General features: G+C 42.0%; 1 protein-coding gene across 2 annotated transcripts in view; it reads right to left on the reverse strand.

Moving 5' to 3' along the window:
* Window positions 2,924–27,321, reverse strand: part of LHFP (lipoma HMGIC fusion partner) — a 235,289-nt gene continuing 210,891 nt past the window's right edge. Inside the window, exon 4 of one of the 2 annotated variants that reach the window (XM_018056682.1) lies at window positions 2,924–4,051. In XM_018056682.1, coding sequence (XP_017912171.1) covers window positions 3,933–4,051 — 119 coding nt within the window. In that variant the 3' untranslated portion in view covers window positions 2,924–3,932. The remainder of the gene's footprint in view (window positions 4,052–27,321) is intronic. The other variant, XM_018056683.1, reaches the window with a different exon arrangement.

Here is a 27,321-nt window from a genome sequence, read left to right on the forward strand (position 1 = left end):
TGGCATTTGTGTATATTTTCTTTTGTGAACTATTCCATTTATTTCGACCATTCAAAAGATTGAGTTGTCTTTTTATCATTCCTCATATATTCTGAATGTAAGTTCTTTGCCAGATAGGTGACTCTTGCAGTCTTCGGCTTACCTTTCCGTTTTCTTAATGATGTCTCTGAAGAGCACAAAATCATCACTTATCATCTTTCTTTTCCTTATATCTTTTAAACGTATCTGTTAGGCAGGGTGGTCGGCTCAATGAGGTGCATAACAGCGCCGGGGACCTGAGTCATGTTTCCTGTTTCCTTGAAGAACATTCCTTAACCAACTAAGGAAAATTTTCTATATGCGATAGCATAAGGAAGGCGTTGCATGAGCTCATTCTGCCTGTTCAATCAGGTGTCGCCAAGTACCCTGTAACTGAGACAAAGAGCTGACTGTATATAAACCGCCATCCTGCTTTGTTCGAGGCTCTCGTCTGATTCCGCTGCGTCGGATGAGGCTTGAGCCCTAGCGCGCTAGAAATAAAAATTCCCTTCTTGCCTTTGCATTACCACGGTGGACTTGTTCACTCTCTCGGTTGGTTTGGAGATACGGGCTCGGTGCATAACAGTATCTTTAATAAATAAGTTAGGGTAAACAATTCTTTACCTGGGAGGAACTTCCTCCCTGTGTTTGAGAGTCAGTGGACATCCCGGGTCATGTAACCGCTGATATTCTTGTTCGTTTTCCCCCTTAGAGCAAGGGTTGCACTAATTTAGGGAGTGCTTTATACATAGTAGCAGAATGCCTAGCAGGCTTCCTAGGTGGCGGTAGGGGTAAAGAACCTGCCTGCCAATGCAGGAGACATTAAAAGGCAGGGGTTCCATTCCTGGGTCAGGAAGATCCCCTGGAGGAGGGCATGGCAACCCACTCCAGTATGCTTTCCTGGAGAATCCCATGGACAGAGGAGCCTGGTAGGCTACTCTCCATAGGGAGACAAGAGACTCAGCATGCCTGCAGAATGCCTAGCAAGCAGCAGGAGCTCAAAACCTAATAGTTACACAAATGAAAATGCTGAAAATTGGAAGGGTCAATTCAGTTCCATCAATTAACTTCTTTAAGCATTGTTTTCTCTTCCTTAAAAACAAGGAAACCCTCCCCCCGCCAGTTACCTGCAAGCTGTGAGATTCTGAACGCCAGCCCCTTACATGCACATCAGCAAGAAGTCCGTAGTAGATAATTCTCAGAGATTTTATCATTATTGCTATTATTAATATTATTATTTCATTAAAGCTGATTTTCATTTGAAAATAAGTATCAAAATATAAAAATTCTTTAGATTTTTTATACAATTCCTAATACATCAGATGCTGCTCATTAAGCCCTGGGATATCTTGAACCAAAAAAAAAAAATTACAACTAGTCAGAACTGGAGATATAAGCCTGTGCCAACTGACTTCATCATGTCAGAGTGATCAGCTTTTTATTCTAGTGAGGCTCGCTAATGTCTAAAACCCTGCAGATTACATAAAAATGACAATGTTATCATTAAATCTGCCCAAGAAATTAGACCTTAATGAATTCCATTGAGAACTCCCAATTTGATGAGGCGAGTTTAGGAAGTCGTAATACTATTCTGACAAGAAGGTGCAGTTAAAGAAATTTGAAAGGCACTAGCAATACGTGGAAATGATGGGCTAATTGAGGAAGCAAAGAGCAATTGTCTTCTTCCAGCAGGAAGCCAGAGTGGAGAAGCCCCTGTTCAGTGGATAATAAGACACAATCAAACGGCATTCAGCACAGGATGAAATAAGCATCTGAAAGCAGAGTGACTTTTTCCATAGCAACAAAGCCTCAGAAAGTCCAGAATGTTACTGGCCAAAATCTTGTATTGTTCTTCCCGGGTAGCATCAGTCCTCACCTTGGATGATTAAAAGCGCCAGAAGCAAGGGTGATATTCGGATATTCAAGTTAAATTGCTTAATATGCATTGAAGGAATAAAAATATACTTACATGTGTAAACAGAATGTTCAATTTCCAAATATGAACGATATATAATTTGGAAACCAATTGAACCAGAAGTTTTAAAGATTTCACGCTTACTCAGCGTTGCCTAATAGAAGAATAACTATCATCCAATCTTTGCTTTTCAAAGAATTGGTTCTCTTAAGGGGAGGTCAAAGGGTGCAGATCTTTTACTCTAGTCAAGGATTTAGGCTGGGAATAGGAGGGTAACAGGATCTGAATTGCCAAGACGCTTGAAAGACATTGCTCCTGGCACAGAAACACCAAAGAAAGGTAGCCCCTTATAAAAGTGGAGGGGCTGCACGTCACGGCCAGCTTGAGACCACTCTGTCGTCAGCCACGGAGAATGAACCATGTGTGACTTGGTTTTTGTTGCCTTCAACCACTTCTAAATATTGCCCAGATTCTCAAACTTCATCTAAAACAGACTTGAAATTCTTCTCTCATAAGGATTTGATCATGATTGAAGTGCAGTGTATAGGCAGTTAGAATTCTGGTGGCAAAGAATTTAGGTTGAAAGCAGGAATTATGTCATACTCACCTTTAATGATAGCTCAACTAGTAGAAAATCCACCTGCAATGCAGGAGACCTGAGTTCAACCCCTGGGTTGGGAAGATCCCCTGGAGAAAGGAATGGCTACCTCCTCCAGTAGAACTGCCTGGAGAATTTCATGGACAGAGGAGCCCGGCAGGCAACAGTCTATGTCCACAGAGAGTCGGACGTGACTGAGCAACTTTTACTTTACCTTTAGTACCTTGTGTGCCAAGAAGAATGCCTGGTTGGATGACTAGTGAGTGAATGAATAGAAGGCCTCAAAATAAAATGAAAAATGTACAAAACTGTTGGAGTTGAAAGGCTACCTTTAGGAAATTAACAAGCAAACCCCATAACTGAATTATAACACTCTATGACACACTGAGCTACCGATCAAAGAGAAAATTTATTCACAGAGCTTTTCAAATACAAACAAAATAGCACTCTTTTACTTTTTACAAAATGAATATTGGAATAAATGTGGTACAGCACAGTACAATAATGGATGAAAGAAAACAAGATCTAATGACTGGAAAATGTCTCTCCTTACTCTCTCGTCTTCAACTGAATTCTCTCCTATGGTAGACAGAAAGTCACCCCTTTACTTCGTAAGAATATCACAGCAGAAACTACTCAGAGAAATATTGCATATTTTTTTTAATAATATTGAAATACAAAGGCTTAATTCTAAAGGTCTGCATAAACACTGAAGACGTGTTGAGGGCGTAAAGAGTTTATGCAGGGTATACAAAATACTGATAAGTGGCTTATTGGTCCATTGATTAGGTTTACTGTATGCTTTATAAAGTGATAATACTGTATTTTAAATGTGTATTAAAAAGAAAACAGAGGAGTAATGCACCACTAACCATCTCGTACAGTCTTTGCAACCACTGAAATGTCTGTGTTTGGGCATGTGGATTGCATGGGTATGTTTGTATATGCTCATGTGCTTTCAAAAGTGCCATGACTTACAGGGAACCTTTTTGGGTTGCCCTGCTTCCTAACATAATACTGTTTCTACTAGCCCTTTTGATTCTCTGAGTCATCATCCTAAAAAACAAAACAAAACAAAAACCTTGTTTGCATATACAGATTTGTTTTGTGTGTGTATGTGTTCTACATCAACAATACTCCGTGGAATAGAAACACTCGACACCCTGCAATATTTTTAGCATTTGGTCCATTGTTCTGTATCATTCCATGCTCTACATTTCTTTTGCAAATCTTGCACAACCCTTCCATGTGGTAAGATGTTTCTGATTCCATTGGGTTTCATTTCATTTGCATCGTATGGTTTAGAAGCACTCTTCCGCCTTTTGAGAGTAGCTGGATGCTTCGATCCCTCTGAGTCCCTGTGGTCCATCTTCTCCTCTGTCTTCGCTTGGCGGCTCCATCTCAGTAGGGGTACTGTTTCTGTTTCTTGCCTGAGAAGCAAGCCAGCCACGTGCAGAGCAGCATGGCAGCGGCAGCCCCTCCTCCTGTGCAGTAGTAGGCCCAGCCGATTTCACACTTACCTAGGGACACAAGAGAAGGAGAGAAAGCAGGCACAGGTCAGGCTGATTTTACAGGAGGCTCTGTTATTTCTCCCCAGGTGTGGGCTCCTGGTGTGCCAAAGTGAAACTGAAATCCTCCTTAGAAATACAGTCTCACTCAAATGATAATAAGGGTTGAAAGTTATCTCAAGGTGGAAGAAAGCAAGTGTGATTGTCTGCATTTCAGAAGGACCTCAAGGCCTATGTCTCCTGCTAGCTAAGGGACAGAAACCAATTCTCCCCAGCTGCGATGCTCACACCCACGGCTGAAGAAAAGGAAGAATAGCAGCCATCAGATAGCAGAGATGAAGGTTGTTAGTTCTGATTTAAATCACCCAAACTTGTATGCATAATAAGGTACCTTAGGAAAAAACTTCAAAATAGAGATACAGTCCTAAATATAGACACAGCTTTTGCAAAGGGGCCACTCTAAGGAGGTGATCCATTAGAAAGATAATGCTAGAGGGAAAGACTCTACCAAAAAAACCTCCTGTAACTAACAGGTGATAACAGCAATGCTGTAGGATAGAAAAGTAGATATGCCACTGATTTCAGGCAAGAGCAAAGGAACACAGTCCTTCTTATTTTTCTTATCATGATAAGGTTCTGCGAAGTTTCTTTGGCTGTCGGAGGCTTAACTCACCCACCTCTATCTACCTACTCACCCACATCCTGCCCTTCCCTGAAAGACTCAAGAACCAAGATGGAGCCTTCAGCACATCCTCCTTGAGCCACCATCTTCCTGAGGCCAATTAACTCCTTGTCTTGATAAGGGTGTGTGTGTCATTCCTCATAATTGCTATGTTTATGGAGCAACATAAGCAACATTCCTTATTTCTGTTATAAAACGTATAGTCAACTCATCAGACCAACTGCCTATCAGATGAAAATGGAAAAGTAGGGCAGCAGATAACGGTACTAAGAAGGGACTTCCCTGGCAGTCCAGCGGTGAAGACTCAGTTCCACTGCAGGTCGCGCCTGCTCAAGGAACTAAGATCCCACATGCTGTGGGGTGAGGCCAAAAAAGAAGGTACGTAAGAAGTGCGCCACTGTTGAAAGTGTTTTTGGGTGTTACACAGTACTGCCCTTAACCACACGGAGATCCTAGTTTACGTGCATGATTTACACATTTTGTGGTTTTAATTTAGTAACTGGCTAAGATCCAAAATGAGCAACTAACATTCAGTGTGATTTAAAAGAAAATTATTCCTCTATTTCAGATATACAGACTTTCATTTGCTAGGTAATTCGTAAGGTAAATCATTATTAAATCAATATGGATTTATTCTGGTTTTTCCAGATTATGTAGAAATATGGCCAACCCTTAATCTAACTTAAAATACATATAACTACATACACCACACACACACACACACACACACACACACACTCATCTTTTGAGAAGCAAAACAATGGTCAAGATCAGTATGCTAAGGTCTAGATGTGTCAAGAAAATTTAGACAAATTGGCTCAGACGGTAAAGCGTCTGTCTACAATGTGGGAGACCCAGGTTTGATCCCTGGGATGGGAAGATCCCCTGGAGAAGGAAATGGCAACCCACTCCAGGACTACTGCCTGGAAAATCCCATGGACAGAGGAGCCTGGTAGGCTACAGTCCATGGGGTCGCAAAGAGTTGGACACGACTGAAACGACTTAGCACACATGCACTCAGATATTTATATGATAACTGTGATAAGTGCTTTGAAGAAAAACATCCAGGATGCTAAGACAGCATTCCAAGTAGAAATGAAATTTAAGCTGAGACCTGGCAGATGAGCAGGGGTTAGCCAAAGATGAATGTGAGAGGCCAGGGAACACTGTATTTGCACCATGGGGATGGGAATGTAATGGAGAAACGTAGGCAAATTTGGGTCTTGTTAAAGTATTGTTTGGGCTTCCCAGGTGACTCAATGGTAAAGAATCCACCTGCCAATGCAGGATACACGGGTTCAATCCCTGGGTTGGGAAGATCGCCTGGAGAAGGAAATGGCAACCCACTCCAGTATTCTTGCCTGGAGAATATCATGGACAGAGGAGCCTGGTGGGCTACAGTCCATGAGGTTGCAAAGAGTCAGACACGACTGAGCAACACTTCTCAAAGTGTTGATCAAGTAAGAGATGGGGACGCCACTGTTCGGGTAAGCAAGAGATGGGGTTGGGTGTGAGCACCTCCAGAGTTTGAGAGCTAGAAGCCTGAAGACTTCCTCTTCAAATGTTCATCTAGGCTGGCATGTAGAGATGTGAGATATTCAACAATCAGTTAGTTGCTCAGTCATGTCGGACTCGTTGTGACCCCATGGACTGCAACATACCAGTTGTTGAGATAGTCAACATCCATAGGTAAATCTTGAGCAACCCCTCTGTGTGTTACAATGTTACAGGAGACCCCGGGGGAACAAAATAGATGGGATCTTTGGTTTCAAAGGCTTATATTCTAGCAAGACCGATTCTTAAGTATCGCTCACATCAATTGCACTCTCTTGAACCCATTCCTTGTATATTCTACACATATGTCTGCTGAAATTCAGTTAACAAAATTAACTAGATATAGAAAGGAATTTTTTTCATGAAACTATCAATGTAAATGTATCTTGAACTTCTCCAAAGAAGAAAGATTTTTCTTCTTCTTGAGCATGAGTCCTTCCATAGTAAAACCCACATGCTCAATAATAAGAAATTAGCGCTGTGTTTTACAGTAATAGAAAAAGTCTTTCTGAGTACATTAGGCTATTAGAAAAGAGCAGCTGTTTAAGTTTATATGCTTTAAACAGCACGGTAGTCCGTGAGTAGTAATGGAAACAAAGGAAAACCAGGAAATAGGGGACTATTTTTCCTTGGCCTCTCCTTTCCCCTGTGGTGGCAATAAATTCTTATTATTATAGTGCAAACACAAAGTATTTTACTAGAGGGCAAGCTTTGTCTGTGATCCTTTCAGGAAATTAGAGGAGCAAATCCCTTTAAACTTTCCCTTTTGCTCTCTGTAATGCTCCATCAAACAGGACTCCAAGCCCACCGGGTTGGCCAACCACTGCTTTCAGCAATGGGGGATGCTATTCTCGACAGATAAAATAGAGGTTAATGGGACAGAAAGCAGCAAACCGCAGCCACCTGCACATTCAATGGAAAAAGGTGTCCTGGCTGTGTTCCAGGGCAGCCCCAGGGAAAAGGTGGGTGGGAGAGGTATGGCTGATTTTTTCTAGGGTGTCAAATTGGCAGCTCAGTTGGTAAAGAATCTACCTGCAATGCAGGAGACGATTCCGGGGTTGAGATGTGCTGGAAAATGGATAGGCTACCCACTCCAGTATTCTTGGGTTTCCCTGTGGCTCAGCTAGTAAAGAATCCACCCGCAATGTGGGAGACCTGGGTTCAATCCCTGGTTTGGGAAGACCCCCTGAGAAGGGAAAGGCTACCCACTCCAGTATTCTGGCCTAGAAAATTCCATGGACTCTATAGTCTGTGGGGTCGCAAAGAGTTGGACACGACTGAGGGACTTTTCACTTTCAAATTAGTTTTTAGTGCATCTTCTGTTAGTAATAGACAGAAGAAAAGGTACAAAGAGCCCAGCCTTGGAACTTCCCTGGTGGTTCAGTGACTAAGACTCCATGCTCCCAATGTAGGGAGTCTAGATTCAATTCCTGGTCAGGGAACTAGATCCCATATGTCAAAAAAAAAAAAAAAAAAGATCCTGCATGCAACAACAAAGATCTACTGCAGCCAAATATATATAAATAAGGAGGCTTTCCCGGTGACTCAGTGGGAAAGAATCCTTCTGCAATGCAGGAGACTCCGGAGACAAGGGTTTAATCCCTGGGTCGGCAAAATCCCCCGGAGAAGAAAATGGCAACCCACTTCAGTATTCTTGCCTGGAAAATTCCATGGACTGAAGAGCCTGGTAGGCTACAGTCTGTCCATAGGGTCACAAAGAATCAGACAGAACTAAGTGACTGAGCACAGGACACAGAAATAAATATATAAATGTAAAAAAAATAACCCTGCTTACTACAAATAAAAATGAAATTTCAATGATCAGTTCACCTTTTGAGGAACTGTATTTATTCATTCAATTGTTTGATTACTGTTTTAGTGTCTACCATGTGACGGCCTGTCTGCCCCTATATCCAAGTGCTCAATATGATGATGTCTGGAGCACAGCAGACAATCAATACACATTTGTGGTTATCAGACACAATACTAGTGCTGAGAATAGAGATCTGAAATTAACAATTATATAATAGCGGTTGTGGACAGCCTGTGAAGCAGGTGCTAAATAGTCTAGAAGCAGCATCTCAGGTGACCATTTTTGCCTATGATGCCTTCAGGAAATTGGAGAAACAAATCTGTCATTCCCATTTTGAAGATGAGGACCCTGCGCTGCATGCAAGATAAGTCAATGGCCCAGTATCTCAAATCAGTGATGGAGCTTGAACTTGAACTCCAAAACTTTCTCCTGTGCTCAGATATGTTTTAAGAAGATCCATATTAAAATTTTCCCCAGTTGTCAGATAATACTTGTCTTTGCCAGAACTTACATGTTGTGCAGAAATAAGCTATATGGCGCATCTTTGAATTTACCAGTATTCTTAGAAGACTCCATATGCCTATGTCTACCTGGCACTATTTTAGTTATTAAAGACTTGCATGTTACAGATCTGGCATTCTCAATTTTGGAGCCAGCGGAACCAATCTGAACTCTCTTGGCGACCTCATCCCCCTAGAGAATGAGGGGGAGTGATAATCCAATACATTTACTTGATCAATTCAGATAATTGATTTTTCCTGAGCAATCACTTACCATAAACATGCTTCCAAAGTGGATGTTTCTGACCTGCCCTGGCCTGAGGGTAGCTGAGTAAGGGCTCCAGGTATGGGTCATATTTCAGCTCCTCTCTGCTTGCAAACTGCTAGCAGTCTGGCGGGAGCCCACTGGGCCATCCTCATTCAATACCCAGAAACTTTGCCACAGCACCTCCTACTGTGCGCAGTACTGCTCATTTGAACATAAACCAGGATCCTTCAGCTAGTCCTGCAGGCTGACTAAATCCCTTGTGTACTCACCCTGCCTCTGCTCTGCATTTGAACTTGAGCCTTGCTGGTTTCCAGCTTATTTCTCTCCTCACCAGATCACTGCAGAGTTCCCAGCCTTGTATATAAGCTAACTGCCTTCCTTTATCAAGGCAGGACATCTTTCAACCTGTGATATTTTAAACTTTTCAGCAAGTTAAGGTGTCAGTGCAAAGTTTGTGTAGAGAAGGAGCAGGCATATTAGATTTCAACTCGTTTGCTGTACAAATAACGAAGGTAGGAAGGCGGGAGGGTCAGTAGACAGAGAAAAAAGCTTTTGTGTTCTTAAATACCATGGGCAGAAATTTGAGAGGTCTTTTTCCTCTTGAATAAATTCTTTCCTACCTCTTCCTATTCAGACCATCTAGTCTACCTATGCATGAAAACCAAGAACAAAAAGAACCTGTCACGGTACTGATTCCATGTGTTCTTTTGTGAAGTTACCAAACAAAAGCGTTGCTGCTGCTAAGTCACTTCAGTCGTGTCCGACTCTGTGTGACCCCATAGATGGCAGCCCACCAGGCTCCTCCATCCCTGGGATTCTCCAGGCAAGAACACTGGAGTGGGGTGCCATTTCCTTCCCCAATGCATGAAAGTGAAAAGTGAAAGGGAAGCCACTCAGTCGTGTCCGACCCTCAGCGACCCCATGGACTGCAGCCTTCCAGGCTGCTCTGTCCGTAGGATTTTTCAGGCAAGAGTACTGGAGTGGGGTGCCATTGCCTTTTCCAACAAAAGTGTTGCCCCCCCCCAAATAAACAGAGTTTAAACATTTGACCTAAAACATAAAAAAGCTTTGATTCAAACTTTTAATGGAGCAAGTAGTTAAAATAACATGTGTGTCTGAAAAGAGACAAGCAGAACTCAAACTTGACTGCTGGGCAAAAAATGTAAAAGTAAAAAGGCTGAGGGAAGAAAGTTTGTGAGGTGGGGTTCTTCTGAAGGCTCTTGGCTTGTTTCTGTTTGTAACCAGAGGCAATAACCCATACTGAGGATACAGCCCACCCTGGGCGCAACTTCAGAGCCCCACTGATACTGTACTTCCTGAGATGTGCTCCAGGGGGCGCTGTCCACAAGCAGATCTCAGGAATGGGGTTCCCCATGGGTAAATCCCCAGAGTAGATAGTGTGGAGGCACGTGCAATGGTAGAATCCAGCCAAGTCCAAAGATTGGGCACCGAGTCTGCACACAGAGCGTCCCAGGCAGTGGCACCCACCTTCACGCCTTCGGTCTCCAGAACCGCAGCTCAGTGAACTGACCCAGTCTCTCTCCTCAAGAACTGCTGCTCTGGACCTTAATGAACCAGGCTGACTATATCTTTCTATCTCTCCTGCCCCTTAATTTCTAGGTTTAGGAGACTGGACCGTTGGATTGGAACTCTCCGGAGAGTTGAATGATAGATACCCTTTCTGCCCAAACACACGGATACCTGAGTGTACAAGGGTCTAGTGTGGAACACTAGAGCCACTTCAACGTATTAGAGGAGGCAAGAAACCCTTAAAAGACTCCACACCTTCTCTGTTTGCCCTGTCTTCTCCAAGGAGGCAAACAGGAACGTAGAGAGAATGTGATGTATATGTGTCCACTGGTAAGAGCTGATACACTCAAGCTATGCATTGAAGTATTCTTCGTAACCTGCATGTCCAAGGGAGCAGGGATTTACTTTCTGGAAAAGATAAGATATGTATCTGCAAAGCGCTCAAAATTGCACCATGTCTAAGGAGATATGTTACAGTCAATTGTGATAGGAAAATACCAGCCTTGTAAATTATAGCACATCTTCATTCATTCTGTAGCCAGAGTGGGAGTGAGGCAAGGGCTGTCTAGACGAGTATATGATGGGTAATTGACTGCTGTGTAAGCTCTCTACTTAAACATGAGTTCATGTTTTATGAGTCTCAGATTTTAGGGGGGAAATCCTTCCTGAGTTACACACTGATTCTATTCTATCCAATGGCATGCATTTCTCTTCTGGATTCCCACAAAGATTTCATTAAAGAGCCATAATTTTAATTTGCTCTGTTGTATCTCTCTTGTTCCCAAAGAAATGTTTTTAGCTTCACCTTCAGGGTGAGGAGCTGGGGAACAAAGAAAAAAAGTTCTCGCAGGTACTATTTACTGCCTTCTATAGAAACAGTGCTATGCTGTGCTTAGCAGCTCAGTCATGTCTGACTCTTTGCAACCTCATGGACTGTAGCCCACCAGGTTCCTCTGTCCATGGGGATTCTCCAGGCAAGAATACTGGAGTGGGTTTCCATGCCCTCCTCCAAGGAAACAATGCTAGTCATCATCAACTTAGGGATTTACCAGAAAGTACCTTTTGGAGGTCCCACACTTTCACAGATGCTCAAACTCATGAAAAGGCAGCACACCCAGAACAGCAGCTGTACTGAGCCCAAACTACACACCCAGGGAGAAAAGCTAGCTATTACTAGCTATTATTATTACTAACCCTTATGGCAGAAAGTGAAGAACTAAAGAGCCTCTTGATGAAAGTGAAAGAGGAGAGTGAAAAAACTGGCTTAAAGCTCAACATTCAGAAAACGAAGATCATGGCATCTGGCCCCATCACTTCATGGCAAATAGATGGGGAAACAGTGGAAACAGTGGCTGATTTTATTTTTCTGGGCTCCCAAATCACTGCACATGGTGACTGCAGCCATGAAATTAAAAGACACTTACTCCTTGGAAGGAAAGTTATGACCAACCTAGACAGCATATTAAAAAGCAGAGACGTTACTTTGCCAACAAAGGTCCGTCTAGTTAAGGTTATTTTTCCAGTGGTCATGTATGGATGTGAGAGTTGGACTATAAAGAAAGCTGAGTGCAGAAGAATTGATGCTTTTGAACTGTGGTGTTGGAGAAGACTCTTGAGAGTCCCTTGGACCGCAAGGAGATCCAACCAGTCCATCCTAAAGATCAGTCCTGGGTGTTCATTGGAAGGACTGATGTTGAAGCTGAAGGTCCAATACTTTGTCCACCTGATGAGAAAAGCTGACTCATTTGAAAAGACCATGATGCTGGGAAAGATTGAGGGCAGGAGGAGAAGGGGACGACAGAGGATGAGATGGCTGGATGGCAACACCGACTTGATGGACATGGGTTTAGGTGGACTCCAGGGGTTGGTGATGGACAAGAAGGCCTGGCATGCTGTGGTTCATGGGGTCACAAAGAGTCAGACACAACTGAACGACTGAACTGAACTGATTATTACTATTATTTTCATTGTTAATACCACCTAGAATCTTAGTAAGTTATAATATCAGAGTGTGTATTTGGACTGTAAGCTTTTTAAAAAAATGTTTTGAGCATCTGGAGATTTTATTTTTCACTTTACTTTTTAAAAACTTTATTTATTTGTCTACTGGGTCTTCGTGGCTGCATGCAGGCTTTCTCTAGTTGTGGGGGCAGGGCCTATTCTAGGCTGCAGTTCACAGGCTTCTCATTGCGGTGACTTCTGTGCTCTAGAGCTCTTGTGCTTCAGCAGTTGCAGCTCACGGGCTTAGCTGCTCCATGGTGTGTGGGATCCTGCCAGAGATAAGGGACTGAACTTGTGTCCCCTATGTTGACAGGCAGATTCTTAACCACTGGACCACCAGGGAAGCTGTGGAGATTTTAAATACTACATTATGGGTCCATCAGAGAAACTGGAAGATCTGAGAACGAGACACCCGGGTGACTGTACTGGGTGTGGCTGCCTGGGAACCAGTGTTTCTTCACTTCCACTCACACCTGAGTTTCAGGAAGTTTCCCTTGTGTACCACACCAGATATGCTCATCAGATCCACCCAGGGTCCTTCCTCCTAAACTCTGCGCTAAATCAGGGCCTTGCATCATCTTATCCTGAAATCCCTGCCAGAATCACATAACCACGAAAGCAGAGGCAGAGACACCTTGCCTTCACAGCATCCCTGCAATACAGAGGCAGAGCAAGAGAAATAAAAATACCCTGGTGCCTTCAGAAATGTGATTAAACTTCACTTTATATGGCAGAAAAGTAGGGAGAGTGAGGCAGCATCTGAATCCTTAAGATCACACCCATCAGATGGACCTCTGTTCCATGGCCCGCCCGGCGGAGAGTTTTGTTGCTATATAGTTGCATAATTTACCCATAAAAATGGTGGACGTGTTGTCCAGTCTGGCTAGCAGAGTCTCTGCTGGCACGGTTGTTATTAATTCTTGCCCCTTAGCCCCAAATCCATCCTAAAAAGTTCCACTAGAGATAATGCCACTGTATAGATGATAAGGCACACACACTGGCTCCATACACAGAGTGTGTATACCTGCTGGTCTTTGTGTTCACGCTGTGAACTGACACAGAATCCCATCTCCACGTGGGGGTGGTGGAGATATCCAGCGGGGCCTTATTCAGTGTAGGCGATAAAGATGATCCTTTGGTTTCTGTCTGTAGCTGCTATTTATAAAGGCTGGAAACTACCTGAAATTCAGCCCCTCTGTCTCATGGCCAGCCCCAAAGAGAGTGTGAAAGGACCCAGGCTCTCCCTAATTGCTCCTTCCCAGCTTGGCCTGTGGCTGCGGCCAATTTTCCAACAGTCCCATGAGAAAAGGTGCTGGTTTCCATCCTGACAGCATTTTTATCTACCCTCCCCCTGTTCGCACCTGTCACGCTTTCATCGGCCACTGAGCAGCCTCTGCATATAGTCTCCATATCCACTGAAATGGAAATGTGTGGCAACCAGGGCTCCTTTGATCTTGGGGAGCTGCCCTCGGTCCAAAAGGTTTCCTTGATGATCGCTCCTTGCTTATAAGGTAGCCCTTGGGAACGAGCTTAATCCAATTTGGTCAAGCACAACCTTGAGACCCTGGTAAATTACAACCCACCCCCGCTGAAAATGAGAGAGGGACGGTGAGGCATAGCTACCGTCTGACGACTTCATTTCCAAGTTATAATGAAAGCAAGTCTCAGACCGCATTCTGCGACACATACAGAAGCTTATTAAACAGTTATCAAAAAGCAGGCACAAATCAGCTCACCAACTGTTCCAAGAGCTAGTTAAATCCTAGCTCCCTATCGTTTTAAGATGGGCTACCATCTTGCACCAAAGAACCACTGGAAGCAAATGCAAGGTTCAAGGGATTCTGTTCCTTCTGGCAACAAGTAACCAAAAATCCTCTGAACCAGGGACAAGAAACAGAGTCCTTATGGGTGATCAGACTTTGGCTGACTTTCTTATGGCAGAGTGGATGTGGCAGAGTGTTTTAGTAAAGCTGTTCTCACTGTTTTATTTTTTAAACTTTTATTTATTTTTGGCTGTGTTGGGTCTTCTCTGTGGTGTGTGGGTTTCTCACTGCGGTGGTTTCTCTTGATGTGGAGTATGGGCGCCAGGCATGTGGGCACAGTAGTTGTGGCTCACGGGCTTAGTTGTTCTGAGGCAGGTGGGATCTTCCTGGATCAGAAACTGAACCTGGGTCCCCTGCATTGGCAGGTGGGTTCTTAACCACCAGACCACCAGGGAAGCTCTGTTTTCATTGTTAAAAATACTAAAATATGTATCCGGGTACTAGTGCATAAACAGCCACTGTCCCCAAGTTCTCCAAGTGCCCCATGGTCCCCTTCCTCCCCTGAGAACCCTAGGGAATCCTAGCCTCATTCCCAGGAATGAAAAGGCTGGTGCTTGGCCGGTCAAGGCCCCTTGGGAGCCTACTCCAGCATTTATTTTAGTTAGGATTAGTCAGGGCCATTTTGGTTGTTAAATATTTTAGATATCTTTCATACTTACAAAAAGGGCTATGTGCCTAGATGGCTGTTTAAATCCTTTTATGTGAAGACAGAGAGTATCTTTTAGCCAGTCCACAATCTTGAATACCTTTAATTTCACCAACGAGAGTCCATTTTTAACATTTATCATGCTCATTAATAAGACACCTATTTCACCTTTAAAAATCCATTTCTGACCATGGGTGAGGCTTCTTGTGTTGGTCAAGATATGGATAACAAGACGTGTACTACACTGCTGTATTTTAAATGGATAACCAACAAGGACCTACTGTAGAGCACAGAGAACTCTGTTCAATGTTGTGTGGCAGCCTGGATGGGAAAGGAGTTTGGGAGAGAATGGATACATGTGTATGTATGTCTGGGTTTGCTTTGTTGTGCACCTGAAACCCTTACGTTGTTAGTCAGCTGGTTATACTCCAGTATACTCCAGGGCTCAGACTGTACACTCCAGTGGCTCAGACTGTAAAGAATCTGCCTGCAGTGCAGGAGACCCAGGTTTGATCCCTGGATTGGGAAGATCCCCTGGAGGAGGGCATGGCCACCCACTCCAGTATTCTTGCCTGGAGAATTCTATGGACAGAGGAACCTGGTGGGCTACAGTCCATGGTGTCACAAAGAGTTGGACACGACTGAGCAACTAACATTTTCACTTAAAATAAGACATTTAAATTAAAACAACAACAATAGCAACACGTGTACTAATATCCCTGAGTTTCCACTCTGGAGCCTGCACCTGAGCTATGACTTCCTGTGACTCACACACACATCTCATTCCTGAAGTATTTTAAAATGAAGGACAGGCATTATAATAGTGGTGTTAAGAACTTTGACGAATCTTGAGATTTTACTCATAAGCTAACGAGTTAGCCTGCCACACTTTCACGGATGCTGGCAAAAGCTAGGCGACTCCTGGATCAGAGATGGAGGCCTCTGTTATTACTCAACACGGCAACCAGCACGAGCTTCACATCTGAGTCCATCTTTTGGCCTTCTACATTCCACAGGGACTGACATGGTACACTCAGCACTTCTGTGTCACCATTGAGGAACCCCAAGCTTAGGGATCCCCAATTTTTTATAATAGACTGCAAGTAAATCCACCCAAACTTTGCCCTGGAGGCAGAGATTCTTAAAGGGAACAATAAACAAAACCTGTCTTTTGCGCCAGCAAGAGTCATTATCTTCCAAAACTGCTCACTACAGACATCTTTGAGAACAGGTCAGAACAACATGTTCCCCAGATATGATGGAAGATTGCTTCCCAAGACCAGCACTAAAGAATCCAGTGAGGACTCCAAGTGGAAGCGTATTCCATTCCTTAGGAAGGTGGAATGCTCATTTTCACAGATACAATTTCAAATTAGAATTGAAGTATGGGAGTACTTATTTGCAATAATGTCTACTGTGAGTTGGAAAAGGAAATGGCAACCTACTCCAGTAATCTTGCCTGGAAAATCCTATAGACAGAGGAGCCTGGTGGGCTATCACCCATGCAGTTGCAAAGAGTTGGGTACAACTGAGCACACACATGTCCCATTGCAAGTAGAGATGTTTCACCTTATACCCTCTCTCTGGCAAACACTTTTGTAGAGAATGAAATCAAGTCAAAGGAACCCCAGTCAAATAGCTTCCCAGCTTCCTAGGGGGATGGGAAGATTGTTGGGAAACTAGATCTAGAATTCAGGTTTCTAGGCTTTCCAATGTCAGGCTTCCAAATGCTGCTTACCAGTGGTTTGGAGTCCTCTTGTGTCAGGAATCCACTTGAATTATGAATAAAAGTTATGAATACTCTCTCCAGGAGAATGCACATATGCACAAGCCTATGACATGTGCACACAATTTCAGTGACGTCACAAATTCCCCGAAGTCTATTGATGGACTGTGGCCATCTTGAATGATCTGGAGACCTCAAGTTAAAACTCACCCTTAGAACAAGGGTTAATATAACACTGAACTCAGTTACCAATATCATCAAGACATCCGGTTGCTAACCCAAGTACCGTATGTCTCCAGATATTGTGGAGCTGACATCCTCAGCTATCCAAAACATGACCCCAAATCAAGGGGTCCAAAAAAAAGCTGTCCGAATAGGCAAAAATCAGTAATTCAAAGACACACAGTGCACAGAAACAGCGCTGAACTGTTTTTTTTTTTTTAAATCATGGTTCTAAGATGATTTATGATGACTCAACAGAAAAGGACACAAATTAGAAGTGAGGGAATAAGGAGAGAAAGGGGTAATTAATAACTGTAATGAATTATCATTGACAGGGTGACATAAAACGGTTGCAAAACAACTACAAAAAAACACAGAGAACTCAGTTTTTTTTCAGTCTTGGTTATTTGGTGAAAAGGTAAACCACTCTACACATGCTCTGTTGGGGATGTCTTGGGGATAATTCCATATGACAGAAAGTGGTTAATGATTTTTTAAATCTTATTTATGTTTTTTATATCTTTTATATATTAAACTGATGGAAAAGCATACTATACATCCTCAAACTTTTTCAACATGATTAAAACAAGAAATACGTTTGTGTTTAAAGCAAAAAGGAAGAACTGATATTTATTTGTGCATCTTGATGTATGAAGCATCTTTCACTATCCCCTTCAGTTATTTTAACAGGCAGGTGAAGTAGTAGTATCTTCTTTTAGAGACCAAGAACTGAAGTTCTGAGAGCTTAGAACTCTCCCAGAACTCGCCCAGAATCAAACAACTCTTGAGAAGTGAAACCGAGATTCAAATCCAGTCCAAGTTTTTCCCTTTAAGGGGAAAATTCATTTATCTGGAGTAATTTATTCATATGGAATTTTCTGAAAAGATCCAATAAATGAGTTTCACCCCACAAATTCTCTATGTTAATTAGTTCTTGTCAACATTCTACCAGGCTAAAAATCAGATGAAGAGTCAGAAAAGATAAGCCCTTTGTTTACTTTGTTATATTTTGGGTTTTATCCTAAAAAGATTTTTGAAGAGTTTATTAAAAATGCTCACCAATGGCCCCTTCTTAACAGGAGACATGTTAAGCCATTTATCTTCTATTTCTATTTTATTTCTTATTATGGAACAAAGGTAAAAATGCACAGGAAGGTCACTAACACCTAAGTTTGTGAATTCTCAATTCTGGGGCAGAAATATTTCTCCTGAGATTAAGAGCCATAATATAAAGATTTGAAAGAACTGTCTTCAAATGTGTATTACATACACCACATTAACAAATTGAAAAATAAAAGCCATATGATTATCTCAATAGATGCAGAGAAAGCCTTTGACAAAATTCAACATCTGTTTATGTTAAAAACTCTCCAGAAAGCAGGAACAGAAGGAACATACCTTAACATAATAAAAGCTATATATGACAAATCCACAGCAAACATTATCCTCAATGGTGAAAAATTGAAAGCATTTCCCCTAAAGTCAGGAATAAGACAAGGGTGCCCACTTTCACCACTACTATTCAACATAGTTCTGGAAGTTTTGGCCACAGCAATCAGAGCAGAAAAAGAAATAAAAGGAATCCAAATTGGAGAAGAAGTAAAACTCTCACTGTTTGCAGATGATATGATCCTCTACATAGAAAACCCTAAAGACTTCACCAGAAAATTACTAGAGCTAATCAATGAATATAGTAAAGTTGCAAGATATAGAATCAACACACAGAAATCCCTTGCATTCCTATACATTAATAATGAGAAAATAGAAAGAGAAATTAAGGAAACAATTCCATTCACCATTGCAACGAAAAGAATAAAATACTTAGGAATATATCTACCTAAAGAAACAAAAGACCTATATATAGAAAACTATAAAACACTGTTGAAAGAAATCAAAGAGGACACTAATAGATGGAGAAATATACCATGTTCATGGATGGGAAGAATCAATATAGCGAAAATGAGTATACTACCCAAAGCAATCTATAGATTCAATGCAATCCCTATCAAGCTGCCAACAGTATTTTTCACAGAGCTAGAACAAATAATTTCAATATTTGTATGGAAATACAAAAAAACTCAAATAGCCAAAGCAATCTTGAGAAAGAAGAATGGAACTGGAGGAATCAACCTGCCTGACTTCAGGCTCTACTACAAAGCCACAGTCATCAAGACAGTATGGTACTGGCACAAAGACAGAAATATAAATCAATGGAACAAAATAGAAAGCCCAGAGATAAATCCACACACATATGGACACCTTATCTTTGACAAAGGAAGCCAGAATATACAGTGGAGAAAAGACAAACTCTTTAACAAGTGATGCTGGGAAAACTGGTCAACCACTTGTAAAAGAATGAAACTAGAACACTTTCTAACATCAAACACAAAAATAAACTCAAAATGGATTAAAGATCTAAATGTAAGACCAGAAACTATACAACTCCTAGAGGACATAAATCACAGCAGAATCCTCTATGACCCACCTCCCAGAATTCTGGAAATAAAAGCAAAAATAAACAAATGGGACCTAATTATAATTAAAAGCTTCTGCACAACAAAGGAAACTATAAACAAGGTGAAAAGACAGCCTTCAGAATGGGAGAAAATAATAGCAAATGAAGCAACTGACAAAGAATTAATCTCAAAAATATACAAGCAACTCCTGCAGCTCAATTCCAGAAACATAAATGACCCAATCAAAAAATGGGCCAAAGAACTAAACAGACATTTCTCCAAAGAAGACATACAGATGGCTAACAAACACATGAAAAGATGCTAAACATCACTCATTATCAGAGAAATGCAAATCAAAACCACAATGAAGTACCATTTCACGCCAGTCAGAATGGCTGCTATCCAAAAGTCTACAAGCAACAAATGCTGGAGAGGATGTAGAGAAAAGGGAACCCTCTTACACTGTTGGTGGGAATGCAAACTAGTACAGCCACTATGGAGAACAGTATGGAGATTCCTTAAAAAACTGGAAAGAGAACTGCCATACGACCCAGCAATCCCACTTCTGGGCATACACACCAAGGAAACCAGAATAGAAAGAGACATGTGTACCGCAATGTTCATCGCAGCACTGTTTATAATAGCCAGGATATGGAAGCAACCTAGATGTCCATCAGCAGACGAATGGATAAGAAAGCTGTGGTACATATACACAATGGAGTATTACTCAGCCATTAAAAAGAATACATTTGAATCAGTTCTAATGAGGTGGATGAAACTGGAGCCTATTATACAGAGTGAGGTAAGCCAGAAAGAAAAACACCAATACAGTATACTAATGCATATATATGGAATTTAGAAAGATGGTAACAATAAGCCTGTATGCAAGACAGCAAAAGAGACACAGATGTATAGAACAGTCTTTTGGGCTCTGTAGGAGAGGGTGAGGGTGGGATGATTTGGGAGAATGGCATTGAAACATGTATAATATCATATGTGAAACGAATCATCAGTCCAGGTTTGATGCATGATACAGGATGCTCGGGGCTTGTGCACTGGGATGACCCAGAGGGATGGTATGGGGAGGGAGGTGGGAGGGGGGTTCAGGATGGGGAACACATGTACAATCGTGGCAGATTCACGTTGATGCATGGCAAATCCAATACAATATTGTAAAATAATTAGCCTCCAATTAAAATAAATAAATTTATATTTAAAAATGTGTATTACATTATCAGAAGGAATTATCTGCTTGGGATAGTGGGGGTTGGGGGGGTAGAATCTTCTTAATTAATAGACTATCACCAAATTCTTAACTATGGGAAAATTTTAATAAATCTACATATTTATTCCAGATGATGTTCATATAGCCTATTTGTCTTAAAGGCACACAGTTCAGGTATATCTACTCTTGTTGTTATAAAAGGTAACCATTGAAAAAAATGAAGAAAGATCCTTAAAAGAGAGACTAAGATACTCTTTCCAATAGTTTGGTTTATTAGTTCTTAATATCTTGTGGCCACTAAACTATTGGGAAGGATATTTCTCATTTCCCAAAGGTTTTCTAAGCACATTTTCTTTTTTCCATTAGCACTGAATTCCACTGCTACAAATAGCAGCAAGTCACTGAATTAGGTTATTAAAAGGCACTGATACAACAACAGGAAAGATCCTGCTCTAAAACAATGAAACCAAAAAAGACTTCAGGAAGGAAGGATTTAGAGCAATTTCCTTTTTCATCTACCAAGGGTATTTGGTTCTTTAAACTATGACACTCCACTTGATTACTTTCTAGGAGATGGTTAAGCCATTAGTCCCTCAGAAAGTATGGTCATGATTCTCTCCAGGATATCAGCAGCTGAGTGTGTAGAGAAACATGATGGCAACTGCCTTGTTAGTCAAAAATGAGCTATAAGGTTTCTTCTTTTCTATCTTCTCTCTTCCTTCCTTCTCTCTCAGCCTTCCTCTCTTTTTTGAACCATTTAGTAGACAGTAGATACGTGACAAGCAGGTAAGAATCCTATCTACCTAATTCATAATTTTATTCTAAGTATATGGCACAACTTTGGGTACCTAGAATGTGCTTAATACATACTCGTTGAATAAATACATCTATTGAATACTGCTATGAACTGTCAAACTGACATAGGTAGCAATGTTGCAAAAATCCTGTCCCAGAGGAACGTACAAAGATGGTTTAGGAAAGCAGATAGAATTGGATCTAGGATTATACAGAATGGGGGCACTTTTCCCTAAAGCAAGTCTAGAGGCATTTACTAAAGCTATACTTAAAAGTGGAGATGTGTATGTGTATGTGTATGTGTTAGTCGCTCAGTTGTCTCTGACTCTTTGTGATCCCATGGACTGTAGCCCACCAGACTCCTCTGTCCATGGAATTCTCCATGCAAGAATACTGGAGTGAGTAGCCTTTCCCTTCTCCAGGTGATCTCCCCGACCCAGGGATCAAACCTGGGTCTCTCGCATTGCAGGCAGATTATTTACCATCTGAGCCACCAGGGAAGCCCAAAGTGGAAATGTTTATGCGCTAATGTTGTTGCTAGGGCCCAGAAATGGACGGGTTGAATGCATGCCCCTGAAATGAATAGATTCTCCCCATTTTCTGAGATGAAAGTGAAAAATCCTTCATCTCTGGAAAAAGGGCCCCTAAGAAGGCAGAGGCTACTGCAAAGCTGATTGTTCTTCCCTCGGAGGTGCCAGGACATTTTGCTCCATCACTTTAGCACCAGCCAAGTTGGACTTCTTCTGTCTGTGGAAGTTTCCAGCTATCCTTTGCAGCATCACCTTCCAGAATGTTCCCATGGGTCCCTCTGGGCCTACTCAGTTTGGGTCTCAGCTTAACTCACAGAAGATGAATGGCTTCTCTCTGCCACCCTCTGGCACTAGACCTGAGTGAAGGAATATAGGCTCATGCTGGACCTTCTAAGTCAGTGGTCCCCAGTGTTTTTGACATCAGGGGTTGGTTTCATGAAATACAAGTTTTCCAGGGACTAGGTTGGAGGGGGATGGGTTCAGGATGTTTCAAGAGCACTACATTTATTGTGCATCTTATTATTATTACATCACTTTCACCTAAAATCATCAGGCATGAGATCCTGGAAGTTGGAGACCCCTGTTCTAAGTGACTGCCAGTGATTAGGACTTGAGTGTCAAGAGTTTGGAGGAGTTCCAGATAATAGCCTTGGAGGAGGTGGAAATTATTGCTGCTTTAAAGACTTGAACTCTGGCTAAATATCAATACACATGCAACACCTTACCACTAACCAGTCCCCCAAAGAGCAGTCTCATAATGAGAGCATTGATTACCTTTAAGCAATGACCAAGCAGGGGAAAATATAAATAACCTCAGATATGCAGACAACACCACTCTTATGGCGAAAAGTGAAGAGGAACTAAACGGCCTCTTGATGAAGCAAAAGAGAAGAGTGAAAAAGCTGGCTTAAAACTCAACATTCAAAAAATGAAGATCATAGCGTCCAGTCCCATTACTTCATGGCAAATAGATGGGGAAACAATGGAAAGAGTCACAGACTTTATTTTCCTGGGCTCCAAAATCATTGCAGATGGTGATTGCAGCCATGAAATTAAAAGACGCTTGCTCCTTGGCTATGACAAACCTAGACAGCATATTAAAAAGCAGAGACATTATTTTGCCGATAAACGCCCTTCTAGTCAAAGCCATCATTTTTCCAGTAAGCAAGTATGGATGTGAGAATCGGACCATTAAGAAAGCTGAGCACTAAAGAATTGATGCTTTTGAACTGTGGTGTTCAAAACTCTTGAGAGTCCCTTGGACCACAAGGATATCAAACCAGTCAATCCTAAAGGAAATCAGTCCTGAATATTCATTGGAAGGACTGATGCTGAAGCTCCAATACTCTGGCCACCTGATGTGAAGAACTGACTCACTGGAAAAGACCCTGATGCTGGGAAAAATTGAAGGCAGGAGGGGAAGGGGACGACAGAGGATGAGATGGTTGGAAGGCATCACTGACTCAATAGACATGAGTTTGAGCAAGCTCCGGGAGTTGATGATGGACAGGGAAGCATGGCGTGCTGCAGCCCATGGGGTTCCAAAGAGTGGGACATGACTGAGTGACTGAACTGAACTGGACTGAACTGAATGAACATAAACACATCAAGTGTTAGGGGTCTCTTCCTGAACAGAGCGACAGATGCTGCCTGCCACTCTCTGGGATGACCCAGCAGGCCAGCATGGCTCACACACACCTCAGATGCCTGCAGTCCCTGGGCAGAGGCTCAGCCTTGTCTGCAGCCTCAAAAGTCCACATAAATCAAAGGAGTCGTCTCACTTCTGGCCAAAGGGATGTTTGTTTTATTCAGTGCCACAGAAGCCGACAGCAGCTTCTCCTGTTATTGAGTGCAAAAGTAGAGGCTTCTATGTGCACATCAGAAAAACTGGGTCACTCAGCTTCACAAGTACCCACTAACACTGAGCTTGAGACAGCTCAAAAAAGAAATTTTCTATTTTCGTTCCCATTTTGGCCTGCTGACCTCCCCACACATGCCAATCTTTTTTTTTTTTTTTAAGTGCAGTTCGATCTGAGAGGAGAGAAAACACCAGTCAGGAGTCAAAGAGCTCAAAGAGATGTGGGATGGTCATTGCTCAGACTGCAGAAGAGATCTCTTCACTGGAGTGAAAATTTGGAAAACACTGCCATCTTTTCTGAAATCGTGAGGCTCCAAGTTTTCTGAGTTGATGGTACTACTCTTGAGAAGCTGAGAGCATAATTTCAAGAACAGGAAACATGATGGCTTCTTAATCAAATTAAATAGCAAAATGAAAGCAATAATTACTCAAATTTACTTGGCAAATTAGCAAGATAAATTAATTGAAACACTCCTTTTGATCATAAGGATATAATTAGAAAAAGTCTTTGGTGGATGAAAATATCTCTGAGGCATGAATTAAATCAATTGGACAACCTGATGTTAAAGCCCTTATGCTTAGTGTGTAAATCCCAACTTGCTGTTATGGAATATAAAGGAAGAATAGAGATCATCAGCAAGTATTCATTAAAAATGGTACAAAAAATGTGAATAATAATAGCTAACAACTACTGGGCTTTTATTACATGAAGATGCTGTGCAACACGATGTATTATTATCACTTGTAATGTTTTGTTTCTTTTAAAAATTAATAAAGAGACTCATCATGGTCATCAATTGCATAGCTTTAACCATTGCTGAGCCCATGGTTGTGGACAGAAGGTCGTAAAAGGTTTGTGCTGTACAAGTGGCAACCATGATGATTGTCTTTATCAATTTTCAAGAGAAATGAAACAGTGCAAGAGATATAAACCATTACTGACCCTCTGCCCATGGGCTTCTCATGTGGTTCAGTGGTAAAGAATCTGCCTGCCAATGCAGGGGATGCAGGTTCAATTCGTGGGTTGAGAACATTCCCGAGAGGAGGAAATGGCAACCCACTCCAGTATTCTTATCTGGGAAATCCCATGGACAGAGGAGACTGGCAGGCTACAGTCCATGGGGTCACAAAGAGATGGATATGGCTTAGCAACTGAGCACGCATGCACAGCCATAACCATAGACTCCATGATGGAAGGAGCATAGGGCACCAAAATCTGACAAAAGCCAGAGGCTGAGATGCCTTTTCTCTTCTTAGCCTCATCTTCCACTTACAAATGCCATTGTGCTCAGTCGTGTCTGACTCTGTGACCCAATGAACTGTTATCTGCCAGGCTCCTCTGTCTATGGGATTTTCCAGGCAAGAATACTGGAGTGGGTTGCCATTTCCTTCTCCAGGGATTCTTCTCAGCCCAGGGACTGAACCCATGTTTCCTGCATTGCAGGCTGACTCATCACTGCTGAGTCACTGGGGAAATCCACGAGGGGAGTAAATACTGTCTTTTTAAATTCCTTTTTGATGCCATGTGCCCAGCACCCAGCCCAGGGCCTAGCACACTGGAAGCATCCGATAAATATTCTTTGGTTGAATAACTGAGTGAATGCACTCCTTAAACAATCTGCCAAAGTGGGAACAAAAGTGCTGATTTCTTTCGGGACATGCTCGAAAGAGAGTAATCACAGTTCAGTCATGGCATGCCAAGAAACTGACCTATATTCCACAATAAGGAGGCTGTGAACCTTAAAAACATCCACACTTCCCAACCCTTGGGAGGAAAGACGCTTCCACATGCTGTCTATGGACAGGAGCAGGAACAAGCTCTGATTCGCAGAAGCAGTAGAGACAGGGTGTGGCCCTGGCAAGCAGTATGTAAGCCACTAAAAGTGGGCATCAGAGCCATCCTGACAGATTATGTTCACGCTCCGCATGCCAGGGGTGGCTCCTAACCCAGCTCTCGGGTCCCTCCCCGGGTGCTCCAGAATCTGTGATTTCACTCACTCACTGAAGTTTAGCCCTCATCAGTGTTCCGGGAAACAGGAATACTTTCATAAAGGCAGAAAACGGAGTGAGTTAGGTGGAATAAGTATGATGGCATCTCTATGCCATAGTATGTCTTCAGGTTTCCTTTTGGAAGAAAAGATCACAGAGTCTGCAAAAATAATAGTAACCTGGAGAAATGAAACTCGATAAACCCGAAATACTTCTTTCAGGGACCCAGAACTCATTTTCTCTGTAGCTAATGCCAGGTTTTGTTTTTGTTTTTTTCTCATCATCCAATCTAAAAGAAATTTAAAAATAAAAGGACCGAAGTTAAAACCATGCTGTAATTTTTAAGATTTAATTTATATTTAATTGAAGGATAATTGCTTTATGATATTGGTTTCATCTTTGCCATAATCAACATGAATCAGCCATAGGTGTACATATGTCCCTTCCCTCTTAAACCTCCTTCCCATCTCCCACTCTTTCCCATCCCTCTAGGTTGTTACAGAGTCCCGGTTTGAGTTCCCTAAGTCATACACATTCTGTAATTTTGAGATTGCTAAAATGGCTTTCAGTTCAGTTCAGTTCAGTCGCTCAGTCGTATCTGACTCTTTGCGACCCCATGAATCGCAGCACACCAGGCCTCCCTGTCCATCACCAACTCCAGGAGTTCACTCAGACTCACGTCCATCAAGTCAGTGATGCCATCCAGCCATCTCATCCTCTGTCCTCTTCTCCTCCTGCCCCCAATCCCTCCCAGCATCAGAGTCTTTTCCAATGAGTCAACTCTTCGTATGAGGTGGCCAAAGTACTGGAGTTTCAACTTTAGCATCATTCCTTCCAAAGAAGTTTATAACATAAGAAATTATTATTACTAGTAAAGAGTCAAGTGTTTTGTTTTTCACTTTAAGTTTAAGATTCAGAATTTTAATCCTCAGTGTTGTAAAGATGTAAGATCCTGGGGCATGGTAGCAAAAATTACAAAATGGGATCTGTATTTCATTACAATCTGCTAATTAATAACACAATACACACCAGCTAGACACCAGCAAGAACAGGGTTCTCACCAAGTTGAGGCCCAGGTGAAACAGCGAAGAATTCCTCAAATACTAGAGAAAGAAAGATGCTAAACACTGTACTGAAATATCTCCCTTGGATACGGTTTGCGTTTGGGGAAAAGAAAAAAGGAAAGGCTAGCAGTTAACTTTGTGCCTGCATTTTTCCCTTCTCTGCATTCATGGCCATCACTAACTCCTCTAGACTCAGGACAATGTCGCCTCCAATGAGGGAAGGATGGGCAAGCAGAAATCTCTTATTTTTTACCCATGCAAATTGGGTGGTATTTCAAGCACCATCTCCTCCACCCAAAGAGCCAGTAGTATTCCCCAGAGGGAAGCAGGTGTTTGTCATCCATTGAATCAAACAAAAACTGCTTCATTTTCAAATTCACAGACATGTTACATGATATCACATCTGCCCATTTTTCTTAGTATTCAACAGAATTTTTGTCCTATAAATTCTTGTACCAAGCAGCATGCAGGATATTAGTTCCCTGACCAGGGATTGAACTCCCAGACCTTGCAGTGGGAGCATGGAGTCTTAACTGCTGGACTGCCAGAGAAGTCACCTTTTTTTTTTTTTAAGGGAAAAAAAAAGTTCTAACATAAAAA

The sequence above is a fragment of the Capra hircus genome, chromosome 12 (assembly GCF_001704415.2).
Source record: "Capra hircus breed San Clemente chromosome 12, ASM170441v1, whole genome shotgun sequence".
In the NCBI taxonomy this organism is placed as follows: domain Eukaryota; kingdom Metazoa; phylum Chordata; class Mammalia; order Artiodactyla; family Bovidae; genus Capra; species Capra hircus.